We start from the raw sequence: 23774 nt of genomic DNA on the forward strand, positions 1-23774 counted from the left end.
GGACTGGGGAACAGTCATCATGCTGTGGGAGAATGGCTTGCTTTTAGAAGTAGTTTGTGTTTCGTAATTGTTCTTTGTAGATCTCAGCTACTTTTCACTGAGTCATTGCTAAGCGGTGGATACTGTAGGATCATGAAATTTGAGATGGGAGATGAGATGTTGGACATCAGGTTTGTGCAGGACTGGGGGATTGTTTGGGCACTCTTTCCTCATCTATCAGATGAACTGAACTGAAGAAAGGCTTCAGTTTGAGTTCAGGCATAGTAAATTTGTTAGAGATAAGAGTTCAGGGCATGTGGTCCCCAAGTACCCCTTGCCTTCCCCCACTCTTCCTCCTGATCTCCTTTCTAGAATTCTAGTACTTTTCTTAGTACATATGCACACACACACACACACACACACACACACACACACACACACACAGGACAGATGTTTTCCATGCCTCCCATGCTAATTGAATCAGGATAATCCAACTTCTTAGTAAGTAGAAACCTGTGAGGTGGTAGTTTGTATTTGATTGTTCATTTGTTTATAAATGAGTGAAGTAGAGGTGTAACAGAGAATAAGGAAAGATACATATGTCCTTATGTAGGATAGTGTTCTATAGAAAGGACAACAATGAGCAAAGTTGTTTTGTTTTATCTGGGATAGGGCACACTGTAACAAGAGCCAGTGGGAGTTGATAAAAGGGGACATAATTATGACTTGGCTTAGCCAGTGGGGTCAGCAAAAGGAAAAGTTCAGAAGTATTTAGGAAATAGAAAAAGCTGGTGGTGGTGCCAGATTTCAGATGGCACAGGGAAGGAAATAAATGGGTGACACACCCATTTATTAAGCACCATTTACTAAAATGAACTATTGAGGAGTAACCTTTTAGGGTGATGCTCATTTAAGTTTGTGGTGCCTCTAGGACAGTGAGTGGTTCTCATGATCCCCAAAAGACCATTGGAAAACACAGGTATTTACATTGCATTCATAACAGTAGCAACATTACAGTTATGAAGTATCAACAAAAGTAATTTTATGGTTGGGGGTCACCACAGCATGAGGTACTGTATTAAAAGGTTGCAACACTAGGAAGGTTGAGAACCACTGCTCCAAGTGGTATTGTACATAGTTAGAAAAGTATATCCAGGTTTCATTGGAGATAGAGTTTGGAGTCTGATTATCGAAGAATAGTTTTTTTAATGGAGCAGCAAGACTGGAAATAATTCAAGAAGATAGCTGAAGACAGAGCTCTGTGGATTGCTCTTCCCTCATCTAAGCCACCGGTGGTGTGGAGGATGAATTTTCTTTGCATAAGTTCAGCTCTGTTCAGTAGAGCTGTAATAGAAGTTACAAATGCCTTCCTGTTTCAGTAAGCTCACATTTTAGATATATTTTTATTCTTTAAGAATTTCCTACTGTGTATTTTAATCATATTTATCCCTACTCCTCCCCTCATCTAATTTTCCCCATATCCTCTCATCTCCTCCCACCCCTCCCATTTTCATGTCTTCTTTTTAAAAATAATAATCAATGCATCCTAATTTGTGCTGACCATGGGTATAGGGACATCTATTGGAGCTTGGTCAACCTACCAGGGAGTAGCTCCACATTTTAAAAAAGATAAAAGTAAACAGGTGGACTTAATTATAATATCTTTTATTTGAACTTAAGTATATCCAGAACATTAACACATTAACCTATAACCAGTGTAAAAATTATTGAAATAGGGCCAGCGAGATGGCTCAGTAAGTAAAAGTGCTTTCTATGAAAACCTGATTACATGAGTCTGACTACCTTATCCCATGACGGAAGGAGAAAACACTTCTGAAAGTTTGTTGTAAGGAGGCTGCTTGTTGGTTCCCAGACTCCCGAAATAACTACACAGAAACTGTAATAATCACTGCTTGGCCCATAGGCTCTAGCTTCTTATTGGCTAACCCCTACATCTTAATTTAACCCATTTCTAGTAATCTGTGTATCACTATGAGGCTGTGGCTTACCAGGTAAAGTTCCAGTGTCTGTCTCTGGCTAGGCTACCTACATAACTTCTCTGAGAGAGAGAGAGAGAGAGAGAGAGAGAGAGAGAGAGAGAGAGAGAGAGAGAGAGAGAGAGAGAGAGAGAGAGAGAGAGAGAGAGAGCGCGCTTGGCTATATAGATATAGCCTGGCTATGTTCTGTTAAGCCATTGACTGAGAGCAGCTTCTTTATTCATTAACCAATAAAAGCAACACATACAGGACTTCCCACACCAAAAGTTGCTCGCTGATCTCCATGTGTACCTGTGACCCTCACATCCTGCATTGACATTCACACACAGTAATCGATAAAATAAGTGTTTTTAAAAATACTGAAGTAGAGCCGGGCAGTCGTGGAACACGCCTTTAATCCCAGCATTCTGGAGGAAGAGGCAGGCAGATCTCTGTGAGTTCAAGGACAACCTGGTCTATAGGCTCCAAAGATACATACAGAATTCCTGTCTCAAAAGACATTAGTTAATTAATTAATAATAGATAAACAAAAATACTTAGTTTACATTCTTTTAAATACTAAATCTTTGAAATCTTTTTTAAAGCTTTGCATTTTTTGTTTTTTTTAATTTTATTTTTAATTTTTTTATTATGTATACAGTGTTTTGCCTGGGTGTATGCTTGTACGCCAGAAGAGGACACTAGATCTCCTTGCAGATGGTTGTAAGCCATCATGTGGTTGCTGGGAATTAAACTCAGGACCTCTGGAAGAGCAGTCAGTGCTCTTAACCTCTGAGCCATCTCTCCAGCCCCTCTTTGAAATCTTAAATGCATCTTACATTATATTTCAGTTCTTACTAGCCATATTTTAAGTACTCATTCGGACATGTGACTTATGTCTACCAGGCATTCGGCTCCCATTTGCCATGTTTAATTCTCAGTTTATATGAGGGAGTCAGAAATGCAACTGCTAGGTTTTTCTTAAGATTCTGGAGCTGTTATTGTTAATTAAAGACACTTGGCAATGTTCAGCATTTCTTATTGTCACTTCAATCTATTTGTTCTGTTTGCCCATAGTAGGTCAAGGTCATGGATGCCATTGAGCACACTGTGTCACATAAAAGCAAACTGGCCTGAAATGTCAGTAGAGTTTAGGCAAAGAAACACTGCTTTAAAGTTACTGGTCGAGGCTGGAGAAAGGGCATTCGTTGCACAATCCTAAGGACCTGAGTTCAGATCCTCAGAATCCATGTAAAGTTAGATGCAGTAGTTTGCATTTATAATCCCAACTTTCTGCTGTGAGATGGAGACAGGAGAATCTCTGGATGCAACATCAAATGACAAGAGACCCTGCTTAAAACAAGTTGAAAGGTGAGAACTAACATCTGAGATTGTCTTCTGACCTACACGTGCATGTCTACACACACACACACACACACACACACACACACACACACACACTCACACTCACACAAAGTTACTGATTGAAAGCTTGCTGAAATATACAGCTTTGGTTTTGATTTCTAGTTGAACTCAGGTCAATAATAAAAATAATTACAGCTGGTGTTTTCATCAGCACTGAAAATCACTGCAGTACCTGCACACACATTTTCATTAGCTGGGCTCTGCTTTCAGGTTGCTTTGCATTCTGTATTGTGTATCACCATAAATGTCTCCTTAGCTATTGACTCTTCTAGCAAATAGGTTACCTGTATCTTGCATTGTAATTTTAAGGTCACTATCAAAGCACCTTTATAGGCTCAATTTTATCTTACTCCTATATTATATTTCAACTCTAATGTGCAGGCTCAGTGCAACCCTCTAAAACTTATGAGATAAGTCTCCCATTGTTTTATTTCTCATAGATTCTTAGCTTTCTTTTTCCCTTCCTTTTCCTGATCTTGATAGCATCCTCTCCCCAGACAGGGTTTCTCTGTAGCCTTGGAGCCTGTCCTGGAACTCGCTCTGTAGACTAGGCTGGCCTCAAACTCATGGAGATCCGTTTGCCTCCTGAGTGCTGAGATTAAAAGTGTACGCCCCCACCGCCCAGCTTACTCTTTTTTTTTTTTTTTTTCTTTTTTTGGTTTTTCTAGACAGGGTTTCTCTGCAGCTTTTTTAGTGCCTGTCCTGGACCAGCTTACTCTTAAGTATCAATTGACCTAAAATGATGCAACAGTTTGTGCACATGTATGTGTGAATTTGTTTGTGGGTGGAGTTTGTTCTCCTCTATTGCTTTGCATCTTAGTTTGTGAGACAGGGTCTGTTCCTGAGTTTGGTGTTTACTGGTCAGCAGGTCTCTTGTTCCTGCCTCCCAGCACTGGGATTTCATGCCTCTGCAGTTGGACCTAACGTTGCTTTTCTTTGTTGTTGTTCTTGTTTGTTTCTTTGTTTAATGTGGGTGCTGAAGATCTGAACTCAGTCCTCCTGCTTACATGGCAAGCACTTTACCAATTAAGCATCTCCCCAGACCCCCAAACCTAGCTATTAATATTAAAGTTACAGGAAGAGTTTTTCCTACTGAGTATTAATTATAACTAGTAATAGTAGAAATAAAAATATCACTAGGATAGACTATTTGAAAAGCAATAAGCACAAAACTATAATCAATACTTAATAAGGAAAATTAATATTCTCAGAATTAAAAAGGAAAATGCTAAAGCTTTTTATAATGAAAGAAACGTTAAGATTTCAATGAGGTAAGTGGGAAGAAAACAGCTCTGAACTGTGCAAATTTATACTGAAAGGTCACCATAAACTGATGAGACTAAAAATGCATAGGCTGAGAAGTTAGACCCATTATCTGTTATGTAAAAAAGTTAGCAGGTGCTGTTGTCTTCCAGGCAAATGCCAATAAGTCCAGATTCCAGAAAGCTTATAAAGTTTCACCATTTAGAGAAAAGTGTGTTCTTTGACTAAGAAAGCAACTGGTTAACCAAATATGATTGCTGTCATGCTTACTTGATCTAGGAGGAGACTCATTTGTGTTCCAGATTGGTTTGGAGGACTCTGCACAATACATCGCGGTTGTATAATTTGCCAAAGCCAAGTAACTGACTTTGGGTTTTGTTCATACAACTTGCCCATAATTTTAAGTGGCCTCATTTTAATGATGATATACATATATGTTATATGTATGATAATGAAAATTTACACACACACACACACACACATATATATATATATATATATATCATTATTATACACATATATGTTCCTGGAGGTCCCTTGGTGCTCCTGGGTTTGCTCTGCCCCTGTGGAGTTCGCTGTCTCAGGCCTAGGTTGCTGGCTCAGTCCTGTTTCCATAAACAGGTCTGGGTCTGCTCTTGTGGAGGTCCCTGACTTGGGCTTGGTTCCACAGAGGTCTCTGGCTCCGTTCTGCTCCCCTGGAGTCCCAGACTCATGTGTGCCTGGACCTGCAGAGGTCCTGGTTCAGGCTACTCCGTTTGGAGGTCCCAGACTCACACTTGGACTCGCAGAGGTTTTTCGTTCCTGTCTACTATCTCGGAGGTCCCAGACTCTCGCCCGGACCTATAGAGCTCTTAGCTCAGGTCTACTCCCTTGGAGGTCCCAGACTCACTCCGCTTTCCAAGTTTCTTAACACAAGACCAAGAGGACTTAGGAAAATTCTGAAGAGCAACTTGTCGGTGGCAATGGCTTTCTTAGGTTTCAGTTCTGGAAACATCCAATGAAGACTAGGCATAGGAGCCAAGTAGTGGCAGAACTGTGTCAAGGAAAGCTATAGAGTTGTGTGGAAGGAAGGGAGATTAAGCCACACAGGAAATTATGTCTCTTTGTAGTCCTGGTTGACTAAGGAAATTAGGAATAAAAGATTCTTTCTTCTTTAGACGGTTTAGAAATCTATAAATTTGTAGCCTATCTTCTTCCTATTCTCAGGATCTTTAAACTTTTGTTTTAAATTACCTTCTTTTGAAGTATAGATACCTCTGTCATTTTCTTCTTATTTGGCTTAGTTGTTCATTTTATTACTTTTGTACTTTTAGCTAATCAGTCTCTGTTTTAGTCGCTGTGTTGTTGCTGTGAAGAGACACCATGGCCAAGGCAATTCTTATAACAGAGAACATTAAGTTGGGCTTGCTTACAATTTCAGAAGTGTGGGAAAGGTTTCCAGGCAGAAGGAGCATCGTATGCAAATACTTAGTCTGTGTCTTTATATATTAGAGGACATCAGAGATGATCTTTAAACGTGGAGCAGGATTTTAGAGGGCACCATAGCAGAAGAGTCTGGTAATTAGGCAGATCTTGAAGACTTAGAAATGTAGCTTCCTACATATGGAGCTGTTGAAGGAAATAGTTTAGAATAATTAGACTTAGCAGTATTTGAGCAAAGAACTGTTCATACCTCAAGCTACCTTGAGAGCAGAGTCTCAAAAAACATATTGCCCCGCGATGCGGGCAGAAAATGGAGGTGAGGTACAGAGGTGGCTTGTTTACTCTGCCAAGTTTGCTTTGTTTGAGCAATCTGATCAGAGCCATTGTCTGCCTGTATTATCACTTACCCTCTCTGTCTCAGAGGATGCTCCTAATTTGTAAAACTGAGGACACGACTGCTCCCAGGTATGATTAAGGAGAAGGTTTTTATTGTAGATATGAGGGAGCGTATAGCCAGAGGCATCTGGAAGAGTCCATAGCAGGGAGAGAAGTTAGTAGACTAGACATGGCCATTGAACTTTACTGGGTCATGAGACAGGAAAGCAAGAAAGGAGGACCAAGAGAGAAGTGGGAGGAGAGGGAAGGACCAAGAGAGCCCAGGCATAGGTTGTATAGGAATGAGAAGCTTAGGGAAGGGAATCCGATGAACTGGAGAAATTTAGGGAAGGGGGTGTGGTAAGAAGAGCTAATAACAGTCAGGATGCCAGCAAGGACTCTGTAATGGGTATTTACTATGCTCAGATAGCTCAGATAGCTTGTGCTTCGTGCTATTAAGCACCACAGTTAGCCATTTGTCCCCAGTTTCTTTTGGACCTGACATAGTTAGGTTTGCAGTTAGCTTACTTGCTAAGTAAAGTTATAGTTTGTTAAATAGGAGTGAACGTATGGAAGTATCCTCAGGTCAAATTTAGTTTAAGAGTCTTTTTTGCAAAGCCACAGAATTTTAAGCAGAAACTGATAACATTTTTATGTAGTCCTTCTGACTTCCATTGGAAGAAGGCAAGGAACGTAGGGAAACCAGTAAGGCTCTTCCAGCAGATATGGTGGTGAAGGCAGCTATTAGGAGGGCAGCAGTGGAAACAGGTAGAAGTGACTAAGAAACTAAATCTGAACACTCCTGTGCCCCAACCTGGGCAGAATGGTGCACGACTTTAGTCCTAGCACTTGGAAAGTACAGGCAGAGGATTCTGCATGAGTTTAAGGCTAGCCTGGTCTACATAGAGTTTTCCAGGACAGCCAGGGCTACATAGAGAGACCTTTTCTAAACAAACAAATAAACAATCAAATAAGTAAATAAATGAAAGCCCCCGCCCATTTTACAGGCAAGGAACAAATAGAGAGAGGTTAAGTGCATTGTTCAGAATTAGTAACCACCCAGTGCAACTTTCAGCTTTCATCTTCAACAACAGGGAAATATTTTTCTAGACAAGAAACTCTGGATGCAGGGAAAATTCTGTAAAGCAAAATGATGACTGTACTTGGAGCTCTGCTGCCTCGAGTGGCTGAAAGAAATTCAGCGCAGACCATGTGGCCAGAAGGATTGACTGATAAGAATCTCCTCCTTTGCCTGCAGGGACTCTTTGCATGGCATGAGAAGCCTGGTAAAAGGCTCTCATGGAAACAAAGGCATGGGGCCCATTTATATAGGAGCAGTCCTGGGAGCGCCATCCAGGAGAGTGCCCTGTCATCTCTCCAAATATGCCGACTGAGATTAGATTTCTAAAGTGAACATAAGACTGTTAGAATTCAGGTTTATTTCCATTCACTCAGACTCGGCTAATGGCATTAATTAAAGCAGAACCTTTAACTTAAATGTGGATAATTAGCTCTGTGATTTCAGAAATGTAAATAGAAATTGATAGATAGCCCCCTATTAGCTAACTTTGAACCATCAGCCTTGTGTTAGTTATTCTTTCTGTAGCCTCACTCCAGTTGTGTGTGTGCCAGATCCTACCTAATTTTGTAATGAGGATTGGTCACGTAGCAGTTTGTAATTAAACAGTGAAAGGGAGGTGTGTGCTGTTGCCTCTGGCTCAATCTTCAATTTTTCAATTTCTGATTAAAGGCACTGCAAATTTAAAGCCTTGTAAACTCTTTTATTTGGAAATTGCTACTTACAAGTTTATGAAAACTGTAAAGTTTGCAAAATGTTTTACATCGTGTTCCAAATATCATCTGTCAGTGTATGAACATGTGCTAGCTCTAGCAATATGTTAAGAAGGCAAAAAAAGAAATTTCTTTGCATCTCTGTCACTATCTCCCTACAACTGTGAGACTAGGGCTGTTGAGTGCAGTGAAGAGGGCAGAGGAGGTACTGGGATAAATGTACCTAGTATAAACAGCTATTCTGTTGAGAGCTGCCCTGAGCTCTGCCTGGCAGAGGGATCTGTTTGTATTGATGCTGGTCATACATAATAAAAACAAGATACTTGGTACTGGGCACAGAATAGGAGAGCAGTAAATATTTGTCGGTTAAGTGGCCATGTGGCAGTAGCTTTTCCTCCATTTATTGACATTTTAACATGCTCCAAACAGTGAATTCCTGACAATGCACATTATGTCCTTTGCTGAAATGATTGTTCCTATTCCATGTATGAAGAATAGTAAGGACGCAGACTTATTTTATGCCCCAGTTTTTGAAGTGGTGATGATGGAGCAGGGTTGAATCGTAGCTCAGCTGGATTCTGAGTTCTGTAGTCTTGTACAGTTGTTCTTATATGGTGCTAGAAATGGAACTCGGAGCCTCCCACATGCTAGGCAAGTGCATTACCACCGAGGTCAAACCCCAGACCATTTTACCAAATTGTAAGGCAGAAAGTGTCATCCCCCAACACACACACACACACACACACACACACACACACACCTCATAGACACTCTCTGAGTTTTTGGTACATTGACTGTTCTTGAAGCCCACATTTTAAAAAAACAACATTTATTTCAAAATCCAGTGAAATGACATCATTGTTTGAAGCAGGTTTTACTAATAAACTCTGAAATGCTGGGACTGGATTCATATATATTTATAAAACTATGAATGTAGCTAACGTGTAATGCCTTGATGTCATGAATAGGAAACATATTTTGTGTTATGTAATTTATATTTAGAAGCCCAACCACTAGGCAAAGTATTTTTAAACCACATTAATTTCTTATGTTTCTGGTTAATGTAAAAAATGAAGCCAGTTAAAAGTGGTCTGTGTGAGGTTAGTGTATGAATGGATTTTCATTTTCTAGCAATTTATTATTGTTTGCTCCACCCTCATGCCCAACCCAGATACCAGAAATCTAATTTTCTAATGACATCATTCCTCCTCTGGTAACTGACTGTGATAGAGGATTCTAGGCCCATGAAGATCAGCAGCACATGAACTTTAAAGGAACAAAATCTTGTTTTAAAGAATGAGATGTAGAAATGGTTTTAAGCAGTTATTGTATAATTTAAAGTACTAATATAACACCCAGAGTTATTCTGGATTTTCCAAGTCTTCTTTCTAAATGTAGCATTTAAAAGTAAATTCTTTGGGATTCAGAATAGACACTCGAGATTATAGGCAAGTGCAGCTTCCTGCCAGTCCTCCCTGCAAGGACCAACTCCGTGAGGACTCGGTCTGTAAGGGTGGCTCCTTTGACACCACCAACGCTTTTCTGCTTCCCCTTCCTTCTCGGTCCGTCTGTACTACTCTCTCAGCCCCACCTCTCCTATTGGGCTCTGTGATGGCTGAACTTAATTGCATCTTGATGGGATCCAGAATCATCTAGAAGACAAACCTTTAAGCATACCATTGAAGGATTATTTAGCTTCTGCACATGCCTGTGGGGAACTAATTGAGGTGGGAAGAGCCGTCCTAAATGTGGGTGGATCTATTTCTCTGGGATGGGTCCTGGGCTGCTTAAAAAGGAAAAAGTGAGATGAGCGTTACGTTCATCCTCCTCTTCCTACCTATGTGTGGATGCAGTGTGACGGACACCTCCAGCTACTCCTACACTCATTTTCCTGCCTTGCTGGACGGTGACCGCAGATGGTGAGCTGAAATGGATCTTTTCCCCCTTAGGCTGCTTTTGTCAAGGTGTTTTATCACGGCAATGGAACAAGAGATAAAGACAGGCTTCTCCCAGTCTTGCAACTTCATAAAGAGTGTCGGAAAGGTTTTCAGTGTTCAAGGCCTTGAACTGATTGCTGGGACAGTGAGAATTCTGAAGTTACACAGAAGCTCTTTGCTTTCTGAATGAGATTCTGTATTCACTACTGAAAGGGTTTTGCAGGCCCTGGGGGTGGGAGCAGCAACACTGAACTGTGGTTCTTGAAGGGAAGAAACTACAAAACTCACTGACAGCGCAAGTTTAATGCTTATTTAAAATACTATATTCTAATAATGTTAGAACAACTTGAGAATTGTTTTTGTGAATGCTGTAAAGCATCTTGTAATAAGTATATAAAGCAGTGTCACCGCTTGTACCCATTCTTAATGAGATTAAGCTGTGATAGGAATATTTCCATCTTTCCCTCCTACTCAAAGCACTTCTTTCTTCAGCATTCTCGGAAAGCTTCCTATTTGCTGTTTGGTTATTGCTGTCACCTACTGTCTTGAAATAAAACTGCAGTGGGTTTGCCTTTTCCCAAGAGATTCCCAGTGTTGTGCACGTAAGTAGAAACAGTTATTGAAGAGAGTGATGGCACTCAAACTTTTCCTCAGAAGATTTTTGATAGTACAGCCTTCTGAAATGGCCTGACAATAAGAGTAGCAGGAGAAATGGCAGACAGATTTGTTAACACACACGTGTACACTGAGACCCACAAATGGGCAGTTCAACTCAGATGGTTAAAGCTTACTACACTCCCCATAGGGGGGAATGTAGAAGGGAATATAGGTGTAGAGGGGTAGGAAATGATTTTAGAAGTGATGTGTAGTACAGAGAAGAGCTAATGGCCTGTGATAAAATTCCTCCAGCCATAGGCATGATGCCTGGCTTTCAGTCTCATCTGTGATTTTAACTCTTAGTAAGAATGTAAAAGGTGATTCTCTCCATCTTCAGCGGTCCGTTCTTTAAGTAGTGATGATGACTTCAGAGCTTCATCCAGTATCTGCTGACTCTGAAGTGACTTGAATATAAAAATCTCAGCATCCCAAAACACTGTGTTTGGAGCTACTCTTTCCTCAGTGTTGAGAGGAGCAGCGGTTGTTCACACCACTATGAACTGAGTACGCCCTGGGAAAGATAACAGCTAGCCTGCTTGCTATTGCAGTAGATGTACCTTGGGAAGCAGTGAGGGCTCAAGAGTCCTGGTGCCTGCTGTGCATTTGCCATCATGAGTTTGATATCTGTTTTTACTCATCCAGCTCATAAGCCTAGACTTGATGCTCTGAAATCCCATTCTAGATTTCACAGTTTTTGTTAGGCACTTAAGATACTAAACAGTTCTCCTGCATGATAGTTTATTACTTTGTACCAAACTATATTATTTCTTAATATGACTCTGTTGGAAAAAGTTCCCAGTTTTCATTGTTTGAGAAGACAGCATTGCTAGTTTGCTCAGTTAGAAGACTCAGATCAGAAAGCTGTCCATTGTTAATACTTTAACCAGAATAATGCTCCCCAGCTTGCTGAGTTATTTTTGTGCTGCCTTCATTCAATTTTGTGCTTGTAGCACATGCTAAGATAACAAGTCAGTTGTTCTACCTACAACGTTCTGGATTTCAGAACAATAACAAAAATAGCCCACCAGTTTTAACCCTTAAAAGATTTACAATTATACTATTTAATAATTATAAACTATTCATTCTTTATAACTGTTGTGGTTAAACTAAAGTCAACTACCACTTGAGACCTTGGTTTTCAGGTTTAATTTTTTTTTTTTTGTTTTTAACAAATTTTATTTATAAGTTTTTTTTTCCAGTTTATTTATTTTTTATTAAAAATTGCCATCTCCTCCCCTCCTCCTCCTCCCCCTTCCCTCCCCTCCCCTCCACCCATACCCCCACTCCCTCCCTCTCCAGGCCAAAGAGCCATCAGGGTTCTCTACACTATGTTGAGTCCAAGGTCCTCCCAACTCCCTCCAGGTCCAGGAAGGTGAGCAACCAAACTGACAAGGCTCACACAGAGCCCGTCCATGTCGTAGAGACCAAGCCCATCGCCATTGTCCTTGGCTCCTCGGTCAGCCTCCACCATCAGCCACTTTCAGAGAGTCCGATTTGGTCGCATGTCCACTGAGACGGCAGGACAGAACTAATGGGAGACCACCAAGTCCACTTGGAATGGGACTGATGGAACATGCGACCAAATCAGACTTTCCGGTTTAATTTTTAACATCCTTTATACATGTGATTGCCAAGACACATGGTAGAGGGAGGGATGGAATAAAAATGAATCTAGACCTGCTGTTATTGGCCTTTTAGATACTCTCCCACTTCAGGTTGGCATGACTCCTACCCATCGGCTTTCCTCTTTTCAGATGGGTAGCCGTGAGCTGTTCAAGCCACCCTTACAGGATTTTGCAAGGAATATCTGGAGGCTCAGACTCCAGTGACAGACTTAGTTAAATAGAGAACACTATCCCTATCCTTCCAACTATTAATTTAGTATGGAAAAGGTACACCTATCAGGTTTATTTTGTTGTAGCAAACTCACCATAATTGTTATCTTCTTGTACCTGAAACTTTCATCTAGTAATTCGGTTTTGTTAAACATTGCTCTCAGTGCCGTTTTTTCTCCAGTTATCACTGTCACTTTTCCTGAGTGAATTCCGGGTAAAGGTGCATGGCGACTTCAGTGATTAACTTGAGGCTCTGTAGTCAGACTTGTGAATTTGAATTCTGGCAGTTTGCCCTGTGATCTTGGGCACGTTCCATTTAAGTGCTGTGGATTTCAGTTTCTAGGGTATAATTTAGAAATTATCTAGTGGGCTTGTTGTAGCAGTTAAATGTAGATAAATAGATAATGTATTTTGTGAGTTAATTTATGTAAAGTTGGGTATTTCATCCATCTTGGGAATGTTCCTTATTTCATGTTTGTCTTTGACTTTCTGGGTCTAGAGAAACAATTAATAACTGAGTATTCAAATATAGGACCTAATATGTATAAATGTGTCCAAATGATCTGTAGTCTTACAGTGCCAGGCTGAGGTTAGATGATTGTGCAGGGTGAGTTCAAGGGAAGCCTTCCACGGACCGTTTATTAGAGATACTTGGTCTGATCCGCCCTCTTAGCTACCTCAAGGAAGCCTCAAAGTCAGGCTCTCTAGAAATGGACACTGGACACTTGGTTTTGAAATAATTGATTCTTTGGGTTGGGAACCTTTCTCTTCCTACCAGGTTATAAACCATTTGATATGAGAACCTGCCCTTTCTGCCCTTTCTGGTCTCTAGCAGCATATACCTTGACTCCAAGCTTATGGCAAATATCTGTCACATGACTGAGTAAACTCTTACATTAGCATTGAACAGCCTGAGATATGAACTGGATATGACTTATTCAGGTCACACATTTTGTACCATGGCTGTAAATGGACCCCAATTTTCCAGTCTCCTGCACTGTGCCTTCTCTGTTCTTTATATACAACATGAAGATGTATAGAGTAGAATTGATTGGCATTATCTACAAATGACTAGTACAGAGGGAGAACGCATGCTCCCAAGAGCTAGTGTGGACAGGGAAATACATATAGATGGTAAGTACAGAAAGGCTTCATGAAAGAAAGAGCATTTAAACTGGAGTAATGAGTACTTTAGATATACCTTTAAATGTATCATTTTAGTCTCAATAAGTTAATCTCAACATTTTAGTAAATTATTAAAATAAACGTGCTAGCTAACAATCTTGTCTTATTTCAGTGAACAATGTGGGGATGTCATACGAGTATCCGGAATACTTTTTAGAAATTCCTGACTTGGACAATGTGAGTCTTTCTTTGTTTATTATGGTAACAAAAGAATACATGAAAGTGTTGGTGAGACAGGATGGAAGACTGATTCCGATTGAGCATCAGAGTCCAGCTGTCTACATTTCATAGCTTGGCTCTTTTGTGGGGTAGTTTGTTTATTCGCCCACAAATGTAAAGTAGGCAGCTTCATAGGAATGCTGGAAGGATTGAATGAAAAATATTTATAATGTCATTTATACAGTGCCAGGATCAATAATAACTGTAATTTCATTATTATTATTTTATTAGATTAAGATAGCTCTATTTTAAGTATTGGGACATCAAAAATCAGTTTAAAAACTAATAAATATGTTAATATATAGCAGCATAGTTGATTGAAGTAAACTAGCTTTACCAAAATGAAAGCTGCATCCTTGATACATGCATAATCCTTTAATGAAAACTAAGAAGTCACATCCTTGAAGGACCATGACAGTTTTTAAAATCAATTGAAACTCTTAACTCCAATCATCTCCACTTTCCCTATTAGTTGAGAGGAAATTACTAAGTGTTTTATTTTGGATTTAATGTGTCTCTTCACTTTCAAATTTGACTTGCTCATTTACCTTAAATTTTCCATATTAGTATGGATTGCTGCTTTTGTTACACATATTATAACATTGAGATAAAGCAAAAGTATCTCTTGACTCCAGCTCCTACTATATTTATAGTTTTTTGCAATATCTAAAGATGCTTCATATGTGTCCCCCCAAAGTATATTTGTAACATCATTACTTTCCTAATAAAATTATATTATTCCATTTCTTACAGATCATCAAGAAACTGATAAATATTAATGTTCTTTCCGTTTGCAAGGTAAGCAAATTTGTTAGAAATCTGTCGTGTTTTTTAGCTTTCTGTCTAAAAAAAACAAACTGGTATGGAGTCTGTTGGCTCACTTCTGTCAACTCTTATTTACCATGTGTATTTCAGGAGAATATGATCTGTCTCCAGGAAGCAAAAAAAAAAAAAAAAAAAAAAAAAAACCCCAAACCTGCTCATCTTAGTTTGCTTTCTAACACCCTAACAATTCTCATGTGTCTTCTCTGCACATTCACCATGATAGGTACCAGGACTGACTGGAAAACCTTGTTTAGGTTAAAGGCTGATTGACCTGAGCCACTTGCTCATGCTGGTTTGTTTCCATCCAGACGTACTAGTAGTTCACTGTTGTATAGGAAGTCTAAAGTCTAGAAACTAACTGTTGACAGAAGTTTCTGTCCCGCCCAGTCATGCAGCCATTCAGTCCCAAAGAAATACACAGAGGTCTACAGTCATTATAAACTGGTTAGCCTGTTAGCTCAGGCTTCTTACTAACTAATTCTTATATCTTAAATTGGCCCATTCATTATTCTTATCTATGTTAGCTATGTGGCTTGGTACCTTTTTCAGCGAGGCAGTCTCATCTTGCTTCGTCTGCATCTGGGCGACAATTGTAGACTGAGCTTTCCTCTTCCCAGAATTCTCCTGTTCTTGTCACCCCACCTCTACTTTCTGCCTGGTCGCTTCTCCTATACTTCCTGCCTGGCTACTGGCTAATCAGTGTTTTATAAAATACAAGTGACAAATCTTTACAAAGTACAAGACCGTTGTCCCATAGCAAGAAACCAATAAGAGTAGTTTTTATTAGCTGTCCATAATAACCAACCAGAATTGCCTGGCATGGTGGCAAATGTCTTTCATCTCAGCATTAAGAGACAGAGGCAGGCAGAGCTCTGTGAGTTCAAGTACAACCTGGTCTACCTAGTGAGTTCTAGGCCAGCCAGTACTACATAGTGAGAACATGTCTCAAAAACAAAACAAAATAAGAATAACAAAGATATCCAGCCTGGGGCTGAGTGATGGTGGTGCACTCATTTAATCCCAGCACTCGGAGGCAGGAGGCAGGTGGATCTCTGTGAGTTCGAGGCCAGCCTGGTCTACAATGTGAGCTCCAGGACAGCCAGGGCTGTTACACAGAGAAACAAACCCTGTCTTGATAAACAAAAACAAAAAGATATTTATCCTGGTTGTCAACATAACATAGTTGCTCAACATATATTGTAGTCATATTGAATGAAATGTATGCCCTGGCTATGCTGAAGTAGGCATGGGCAGCCCATACATGACGGTTCTTTTGAACTTGTCCAATTGGATTTCATGGTCTAAGTTGATGAGGATGACTGACCAGGTCTCTTCCTCAAGAGGGCACCAGTTCTCATTAGAGATGGTTGTGAGCCACCATGTGGTTGCTGGGAATTGAACTCAGAACCTCTGGAAGAGCAGCCAGTGCTCTTACTTCTGAGCCATCTCTCCATATTACTCAGTGTGTAACACAAGATTACACTGCGACTCTGCAAAAGGAGCAGTAGAAAGAGAATATAAACACCTAAGCTCTGCTCTAACAGGAACAGTGGAGGTTTCTACCAAATCACAAACCAAATGAGGGGCAGTGTTGCCAGAGGCTGAAGTCCCATGAGTGGTGTCAGACACCTTAAATCTGAACATTCTTTTAGAAAACCACTACACTTTGAGTAACTCATATATATACTAGTTTAGGTAAGGAAATAAGAAATAGTTTGAGTCAGAACTATTCTAAAGGATAAGATAAATATAAGTAAGAATTAAATGTTTCACTTTGTGGTGGGAAAAACTTGGTGTTTTTCTCTATTCTGAATTTTCAAGAAAAACAATCTCCATGTCTTCATATCCCAAGAGAAGCAAGCAATGACCCTCACATGACAGGTTTTAAGTCCAAGAACCTAGTACTATTACACCTGGCCTGACTTTTTATGTATGACTTTGATTTCCTTGTGTAATGTAAATGTTTAGATGTGTTAATTCAGTGTTTACAGATAAAGAATGTTGGTTTATTACTTAAAAGATCACTCAAATGTATTTTTATGTGGTAAAATGGCAAATATTTTTGTTCAATACTACACTGTATCTTTTCCCTTATTATGATCAAGGGTCCTTCCCCCACTCTCGTGTGTGTGTGTGTGTGTGTGTGTGTGTGTGTGTGTGTGTGTGTGTGTGTAGTTTGGCTTTTATATAAACTGAAGTTTAAGCATGCAAGATGGTTAACCAGTGGAGATGTGAGTAGAGGAAGACCAAGACCCATATTTGTCAAACTGGTGCTTTTGCTAATAGGAATATATTAAATAGTTTTAAGGGCATTTTCTTTACCAGATTCATATAAATGTTCATTCTTTAACAACCTCTCTAGGATTTCAGTATAATTAAGGAACTACCATTTTTAGCCATTTTATTCTTGGGGTAAATTACTCTTCTCTTTACTTTTCATCTGTAAATTGGAGATGATATTTCTTTACCTCAGTGATTTGTTTGAATGAAACAAGGTAATAGCTCTAAAACTCAGAGTTGGGGATGTAGAGTGCTTGCTTAGTAGGCGCAAAGCCCTGGGTTTGGTCCTTAGAACTTCATAAAACCAGATATGCTTGTGCGTACCTTAGGAAGTGGAATAAAAGGTTGGAGGACCAGAAATTGGAGATCGTTCTTGGCCAGGCTGAACTACATGAGACCCTGGAGAGAAGGTCAAAGAGGAGCAAAGACTTGGACAGACAGACAGACAGACAGAAGGGGAGGGAAAGAAAGGAGAAAGAGAGAACCTAAAAATGTTATTATTGCTATTAAACTCAAAACTGATACTTATTGTTAAATACCTGCAATAATGATCTTATTTTTTTAAGAAAACAAAGGTTTTAAATAGAAATTAATATAAGACTCTTCCTTTCTTTCTTCTTAGTTTTTTTAGACGCGATTTCTCAGTGAAACAGTCCTGACTGTCCTGGAACTTGATGTGTAGACCAGACTGGCCTTGAATTCACTGAGATCTGCCTGCCTCTGCTCCCCAAATGCTGGGTTTCCTTTTAAAATGAATGGTTTTGCTGCTGTTCTGATATTTTTATGGTTTATTTGAGCAAATGCTTGAAACTAATGACTGTGCAGGCAGTGTGAGGTGTTTCTCAGTATGTTGTCCTGAGTTAATGAGAAAGCCTTGTGCGAGTGCTTAAGCTTTATTTTGTAGAATTCTTAGTACCAGCTATGGGTCTTTCTGCTGATAACTTCCACTCTCTGTCAGTCTGCTGTGTAGGGTTTTATTCTGGATCCCCATCTTTTCTCTTGTAGTCCTGCCCGCTAACACTTCATTGGTGACACTGCTTTAAAATGCTGGCCTCCTGTTTCCCACACCATGAAGTTTCTGGCTGGCCATCTGTAGAATACTAATGATAAAAGGCCAAGGTTCTGCCCTTAATTCTGGAGCTTGTTCTGCTCCGTGGCCACAGACTGTGTCCTTCACACAGCATCTTAGCACATACCAGCATGTGATCCATCTCATCCTTGCTTAAAGACCAAACAGTGCTTGTGTGTGTCATGGATAAAATAGCACAAATCTAACAGCCCTGCAAAGTGTCTAGCCCATTTTTTAAAATGATGGCAAACATCAGGGGTCATACCTGTTAATCCCAGGACTTGGGGGACTAAGGCCAGAGAATCAGGAGTTTGAGGCTAGCCTGCCCTCCATCGGAAGCCCCTATTTTAAGAGAAGAGTGGAGGAACTAGGAATTGGATACTGTTCCTAATATCTTCGTGTATTTTACAGATTATCTCCCTCTCTTTATTCTTCCTCTTCCTCATGCTCTTTTGAATTGTCATATGTAAACTGGATCCCATGAACTGTATTCATGGTCACAGATGTTCATTTTTTTTTAAATACTTGTGAACTATCCTGAGGGGAAACATCACCAGTAGAAGATTTGGATATAAGCTTAAAATTTATACAAGCCTTCTTTTATAGACCATATCTTATTTTAGAAGCACTAAGGGAGTTTACTGTTTAAAATACTTCCTCAATAAGTTACTTCCTCAATAGTCCATCTTAAGTATGGATCTAAATTTTCTTATATCACTGTAGTATAAACTTTGAATGGAGAAGCATTCAGAATTCCTGGTTTATAATGCCCATTGGCTCATGGAGCATGGTGCATATTTGGTTTGGTTTGTTGTACAGTGTGTAGGATCAATAACATCACCTCCGTGGTACTATGCAGATGTGAAAATGGTTTGATTGGAGCAGTGAGAGTGATCAATGAGCTGCGGTAAACCAGAGGTGGAAGAGGATGTGAGGTCAGGATTGTACAGGAACTTGAGTGTCAGCAGATGGAGAACCATAGAGAGCTGCACAGTCCAGTGTGTGAGACAGTGCTAATGATGGATGACAGAGCACTCAGTTTTCTATGACTTTATGTGTTTATCTTACTTATACTGAGGAAGGGCATTCCTTGTGTTGAAGCTGTATGGTGATGCTGTGATTTGCCCCAGAAGCTATTTTGATGACTTGTACTGATTGTTCTTAAATGGATTGCATTTTGTTGCCAAGTTCAAAACCACATTTTCAGTAGCAGTGATGGCTGGGAGCCCTTGGGGTAACTTAAAAGGAGATGAAAACTGGTCTAGCTACAGGATCTTAGGTTTTATGGTGGTTGGCCATCAGAGGAACTAAGACACAGGTGTCTGGCCTGCAGCTACAGTAAATGTGTTTGGTGAGAGTAGAACAGTCTCCCCACCATCAGGTTCGTCCTTTTTATGTCTGCACCAAATGATATGTATGGTAGAGAATAAGAAGTGAACCAGGAGATGCTGGTGAGATCAGCCTGCCTTATGATTTGGGGTTCATGCTCAAAATTAGAGGTAGTGCTCCAACATCTTGTTGAAAAATCCATGTGCTCCTACCCTGTGGGAGTAAGTCAGGTGATTGTAAAGATCATGTAAGCCCTGCATTATAATAGTAAATTAATCCTGAACTCAAAAGAATTTCAGGTTATCACTGGATAAAGAGATGATCCAGGGGAATATTGGGGAAGAATTATCAACCGGAGCCCCTGTGGCCACACACCCCTCGTGTTTAATAGTAAACAGCTCTCACGGGCTATTTTTGAAGTATTATTTTGTAGTGTGTGTGTGTGTGTGTGCACGTGCGCGCGCCATGTGCCCATCCCTGCATGAGTTTATGTATACTCCATGAGTAAAGGAACCCACAGAAGCCAGAAGAGGGTGCTGGATTCTCTGCACTAGATGGTTGTAAACCACCATGTAGGGGCTGACAACCAAACCTAGGTCTTCTGCAAGAGCAGTAAGTGGTCTCAACCACTGAGCCCTCTCTCAGTCCTGGCTGCTTCTCCTTTGAATCTTGTTCCATGACTTGGGTGTTTTCCATGTGGCTCACTTCATTAGTCTTTAAAGTCTTGTTGCTTGTTCTTCCAGTACTGCTCTCAGATCCTTTAGGGATTAAATTGAGCCATGTTTTTGTTCCCTGTATAGCAGGTGAGTGGTAGAAATTCTTGAGAGGTGGCCTGTATGGCAGATAGATCAGACTGGAAGAGAAGTCCTACCAGATAGTGTTTCCACAGTTTCAGATGTTCTGTGACTAAAATCATGGGTAAACCTCATCAGAACAATGACTTTCACTCTAAAGATAGTGTGAATTAGGAACAGACTTGATGATATTGAGCCTGCCTCATGTCAAATAGTTCCTGTTTTGTGCCTGGTGGGATTTCCTTCCCTATATACGGAGAGTTTACAAATGAAATTGTTAAACTGCTATTGATTACTGCCTGGAAAATGGGAGTGGAGCCACAGCTCCAGAGTCTGGCAAATGAAAGGCTAGCTTCTGACTATATGGGATTCTACAGTAATCCATAGGCAAAACTCATCCTGTTTGTACTGCTTCTTTCTGTTTTGATAGCTTGTTTTCACTATCTCCCGTTACAGGTTCTCTTCCTCTGTCAAACTGTACTTGTCCTTAATTCTTGAAGTCATCGTCTTAGGACCTCAAGAAAAGATAGACCCTTCTCTCCTTTCCAGACGAGCACTGTCCACATGATAAACCTTAACTCCTCACAGTCCCTGCCTAAGGAAGGCGAAACATTCCTTCCTATGGTCCTCACCACTGAAGCTCCTGCGGGCCTTGGTAAATACAGTAAAAGCTAGAAAATCAAGGCATCCATCCTCACAGAGGGAATATTCTAACCTTCATAATTCCCTTCCTTAGAACAGAAAAGAAGATGTATGGTGCTATATAACCCAGGTAAAATTCATGAACACCTCCACTTGAGTAAAGGCTATTGCATTTTGGTATTTGCTTTGTTGAGGAATAGAAAGGAGCAGTCTCAAGAGTAGAAAGTCGGCTGTTCCTTTGTCAAACACTCAACCACTGTGTGTCTGGAGTGGCAGGGACCTCTGTCTCTTCTAGACTATTAAGCTTGGAGGCACATGGGCCCATGGCACACTGCATGGCTTCCTTCCCTCTGCAGTTCTCCGTGTGGAGCTTTTTGCACGTGAGCTTTGGCACTGTGAACATTGGCACCAGTCATGCTTGTTCCCTGCCTTACGCTAAGCAGTTCACAGCTGATGTTTTTCCTACAAACAGATGAATGCAATTAAACATTAAAGCTTCTAGTTCTTTAAAGAATCACATTAAGTCTAAGTGTGACGTTCCAGTGGTGAACAAGGGTCAGTTGAAGTAAAAATTTCTTAGGTCAGAGGTTACAGGCAATGGATGGTCTGTGACTAGATATGGCTACCAGCATGTTTCGGTTGATTCAGTTTCCAAAAGCAGAAAGCTTCACGTTCAGATTTATAGCTTCTCTTGGGAAAAATCTGGAAATCACGTGACACAAACCTCACGAGCTGCGTAGCAGTATGTGAGCAGTTCTGCCTGGCTTCACAGCAGCCCTACTGATCTCTGTTGTGTGATCAGTGCTTCTAGATGTCTGAGTGTCAGTGCCCCTCCAGGTGACCCCAGGTCTTCCTGCTACTCAAACTGAGCAGTTGCTTAGTGAACTTGAAGGAGCAGAAGGGCTTGGTCCAAATCAACTCCTCTGTCTTGGTCCATTTGCTGCTGGTATAACAAGAAAAATGCCTCTGACTGTGCTGGATCTAAAGAACCAACATATATTTCTTACATTGGAAGGGTGAAAAGTTCAGGATAGAGGTGCTCATAGAGTCAGTGTCTAAAGAGGACCCGTTCCTCATAGCTGGTGCTCTCCTCCTGTGTCCTCACATGGTGGTGAAGGGGAAGTAAACAGGTTTCATCAGATCTCTGCAAGGATATCAGTCCCGATTGTGAAGAGCTTGTCCTCATGATGTGATTAATCTGCCCGAAGCACCCACCTTTAGTGTAGTGTTGGGGTTTCCACCTATGAACTTTGTGGAGACACAAGCATTCTTGTGATTCTCTGAAACCCAAATAGAACCTTGAGGGGTGGCGCGCGCTCTCTCTCGCTCTCTCTCTCTCTCTCTCTCTCTCTCGTGAGTGCTGTCAGAACAGCATTACCTGAACTGCCGCTTCCGTCAGAGTCCTTTACACTCCTTTGAGAAGCTGTTCTCTCCATGCCACCATGTCTTCATGGTGGCCCAGTTACCAGAAGCACCTAATGCTGTGCCTTGCCCATGATGTAAATGTTTGGATGAGTGATCAAAAGGTGTAAAGCACCAAGTCATTCATTTTCTTTCTTACGTGTGGATATGCCTCAAGCAGGTAACGCAGTACCAGTAGGGGGAGCCTCGTATTCGTTTGGAAATCTATGAGAGAGTTTTGTTCCTCAGTTTAATTGTATTTAATGTAGGAATTTGCTAGAAATGTATCCTGATATTCTGCTCCCATATAACATTAGGAAATTCCTAAATCCTAAGTAGAATGTGTCCTTCAACACTGATTTCCCCCATTTGAGGCTTTTCTGGATGAAGATATTCCAAGTTAATAGTGGGAGTCTTAATTCATCTTGAATCTCGCTGTCTCCCTGATACTTTAAATTTTCAGATTCCTGGTACATTTAGCCTTTAGGGATGACTGCCTCAGACACAGTGGAGGCAGAGTATTTCCAAAATGCAGGATAACGCTTCTTCCAAACATGAAGACACCCTTGTAGATTGATTTTTGAGGTTCTCTTTAGCTCATAGTGAACCTAATTCATAGGGAAATGCCTTTCATATGGGTGAAAACATGGGAGTATCTTGAACTTTAGGAATTGTTTTCTCCTTTCAACATCTGTCATTTTTAAGAAGATGTCACCTTGTTTGGAGGTAAGGGAGATAATGGAAGTGCCAGGCAGTGGTGGCACATGCCTTTATCCCAGCACTTGGGAGGCAGAGGCAGGTGGATCTCTGTGAGTTCGAGGCTAGCCTGGTCTACAAAGTGAGTTCCAGGACAGGTTCCAAGGCTATGCAGAGAAACTCTTGTGTAACCCTCCCCGACAAAAAAAGAAGTACTTAGGATATTCAAGTATTGTACCTTGGGAAACACCAAGTGATACTCTGCCCAGTCTTTATAATCTTTGTTGAGAATGCATGAATTAGGGCTTTAGGTTTGGCATTGTTAACAAGAAACTCTCTTCTGGGAAGTTTTTTTTTCCATTTTGTTATATTATTTTAATGTAGATCCAAGTGGGGTTTATTGGACAGGGAAAAACTCTATTTACGGCCTGGGGCAGCATTCCAGACTAGGAACTCTGAACTTTCTCAAAGACTTAAGGACCAAAAAAGGCAAAATCAAATAATACTGAGAGATGGCAGAGTGCTCTAAAAACTGTATCTAATTAAGCTTTTCACCTCCTGTGCAGTAAATACTCTGTTAGTTATACAGGTGAGATTCTAAGAATTTCTAATTAAGCTGTGTTCTTACTTCCTCACCTTCGTGGAGCTCAAATTATACAGTTTGCCAAAGGAAG

At 40.5% G+C, this 23774-nt stretch overlaps 1 protein-coding gene across 1 annotated transcript in view; it reads left to right on the plus strand.

Annotated features, from left to right (window-relative positions):
- Nucleotides 1–23774, plus strand: part of Hsd17b12 (hydroxysteroid 17-beta dehydrogenase 12) — a 160148-nt gene that overhangs the window by 110945 nt on the left and 25429 nt on the right. Inside the window, exons 5-6 of the mRNA XM_038329296.2 lie at nucleotides 13958–14022; nucleotides 14818–14862. Coding sequence (XP_038185224.1) covers nucleotides 13958–14022; nucleotides 14818–14862 — 110 coding nt within the window. The remainder of the gene's footprint in view (nucleotides 1–13957; nucleotides 14023–14817; nucleotides 14863–23774) is intronic.

The sequence above is a fragment of the Arvicola amphibius genome, chromosome 5, assembly GCF_903992535.2.
Source record: "Arvicola amphibius chromosome 5, mArvAmp1.2, whole genome shotgun sequence".
Taxonomy (NCBI): domain Eukaryota; kingdom Metazoa; phylum Chordata; class Mammalia; order Rodentia; family Cricetidae; genus Arvicola; species Arvicola amphibius.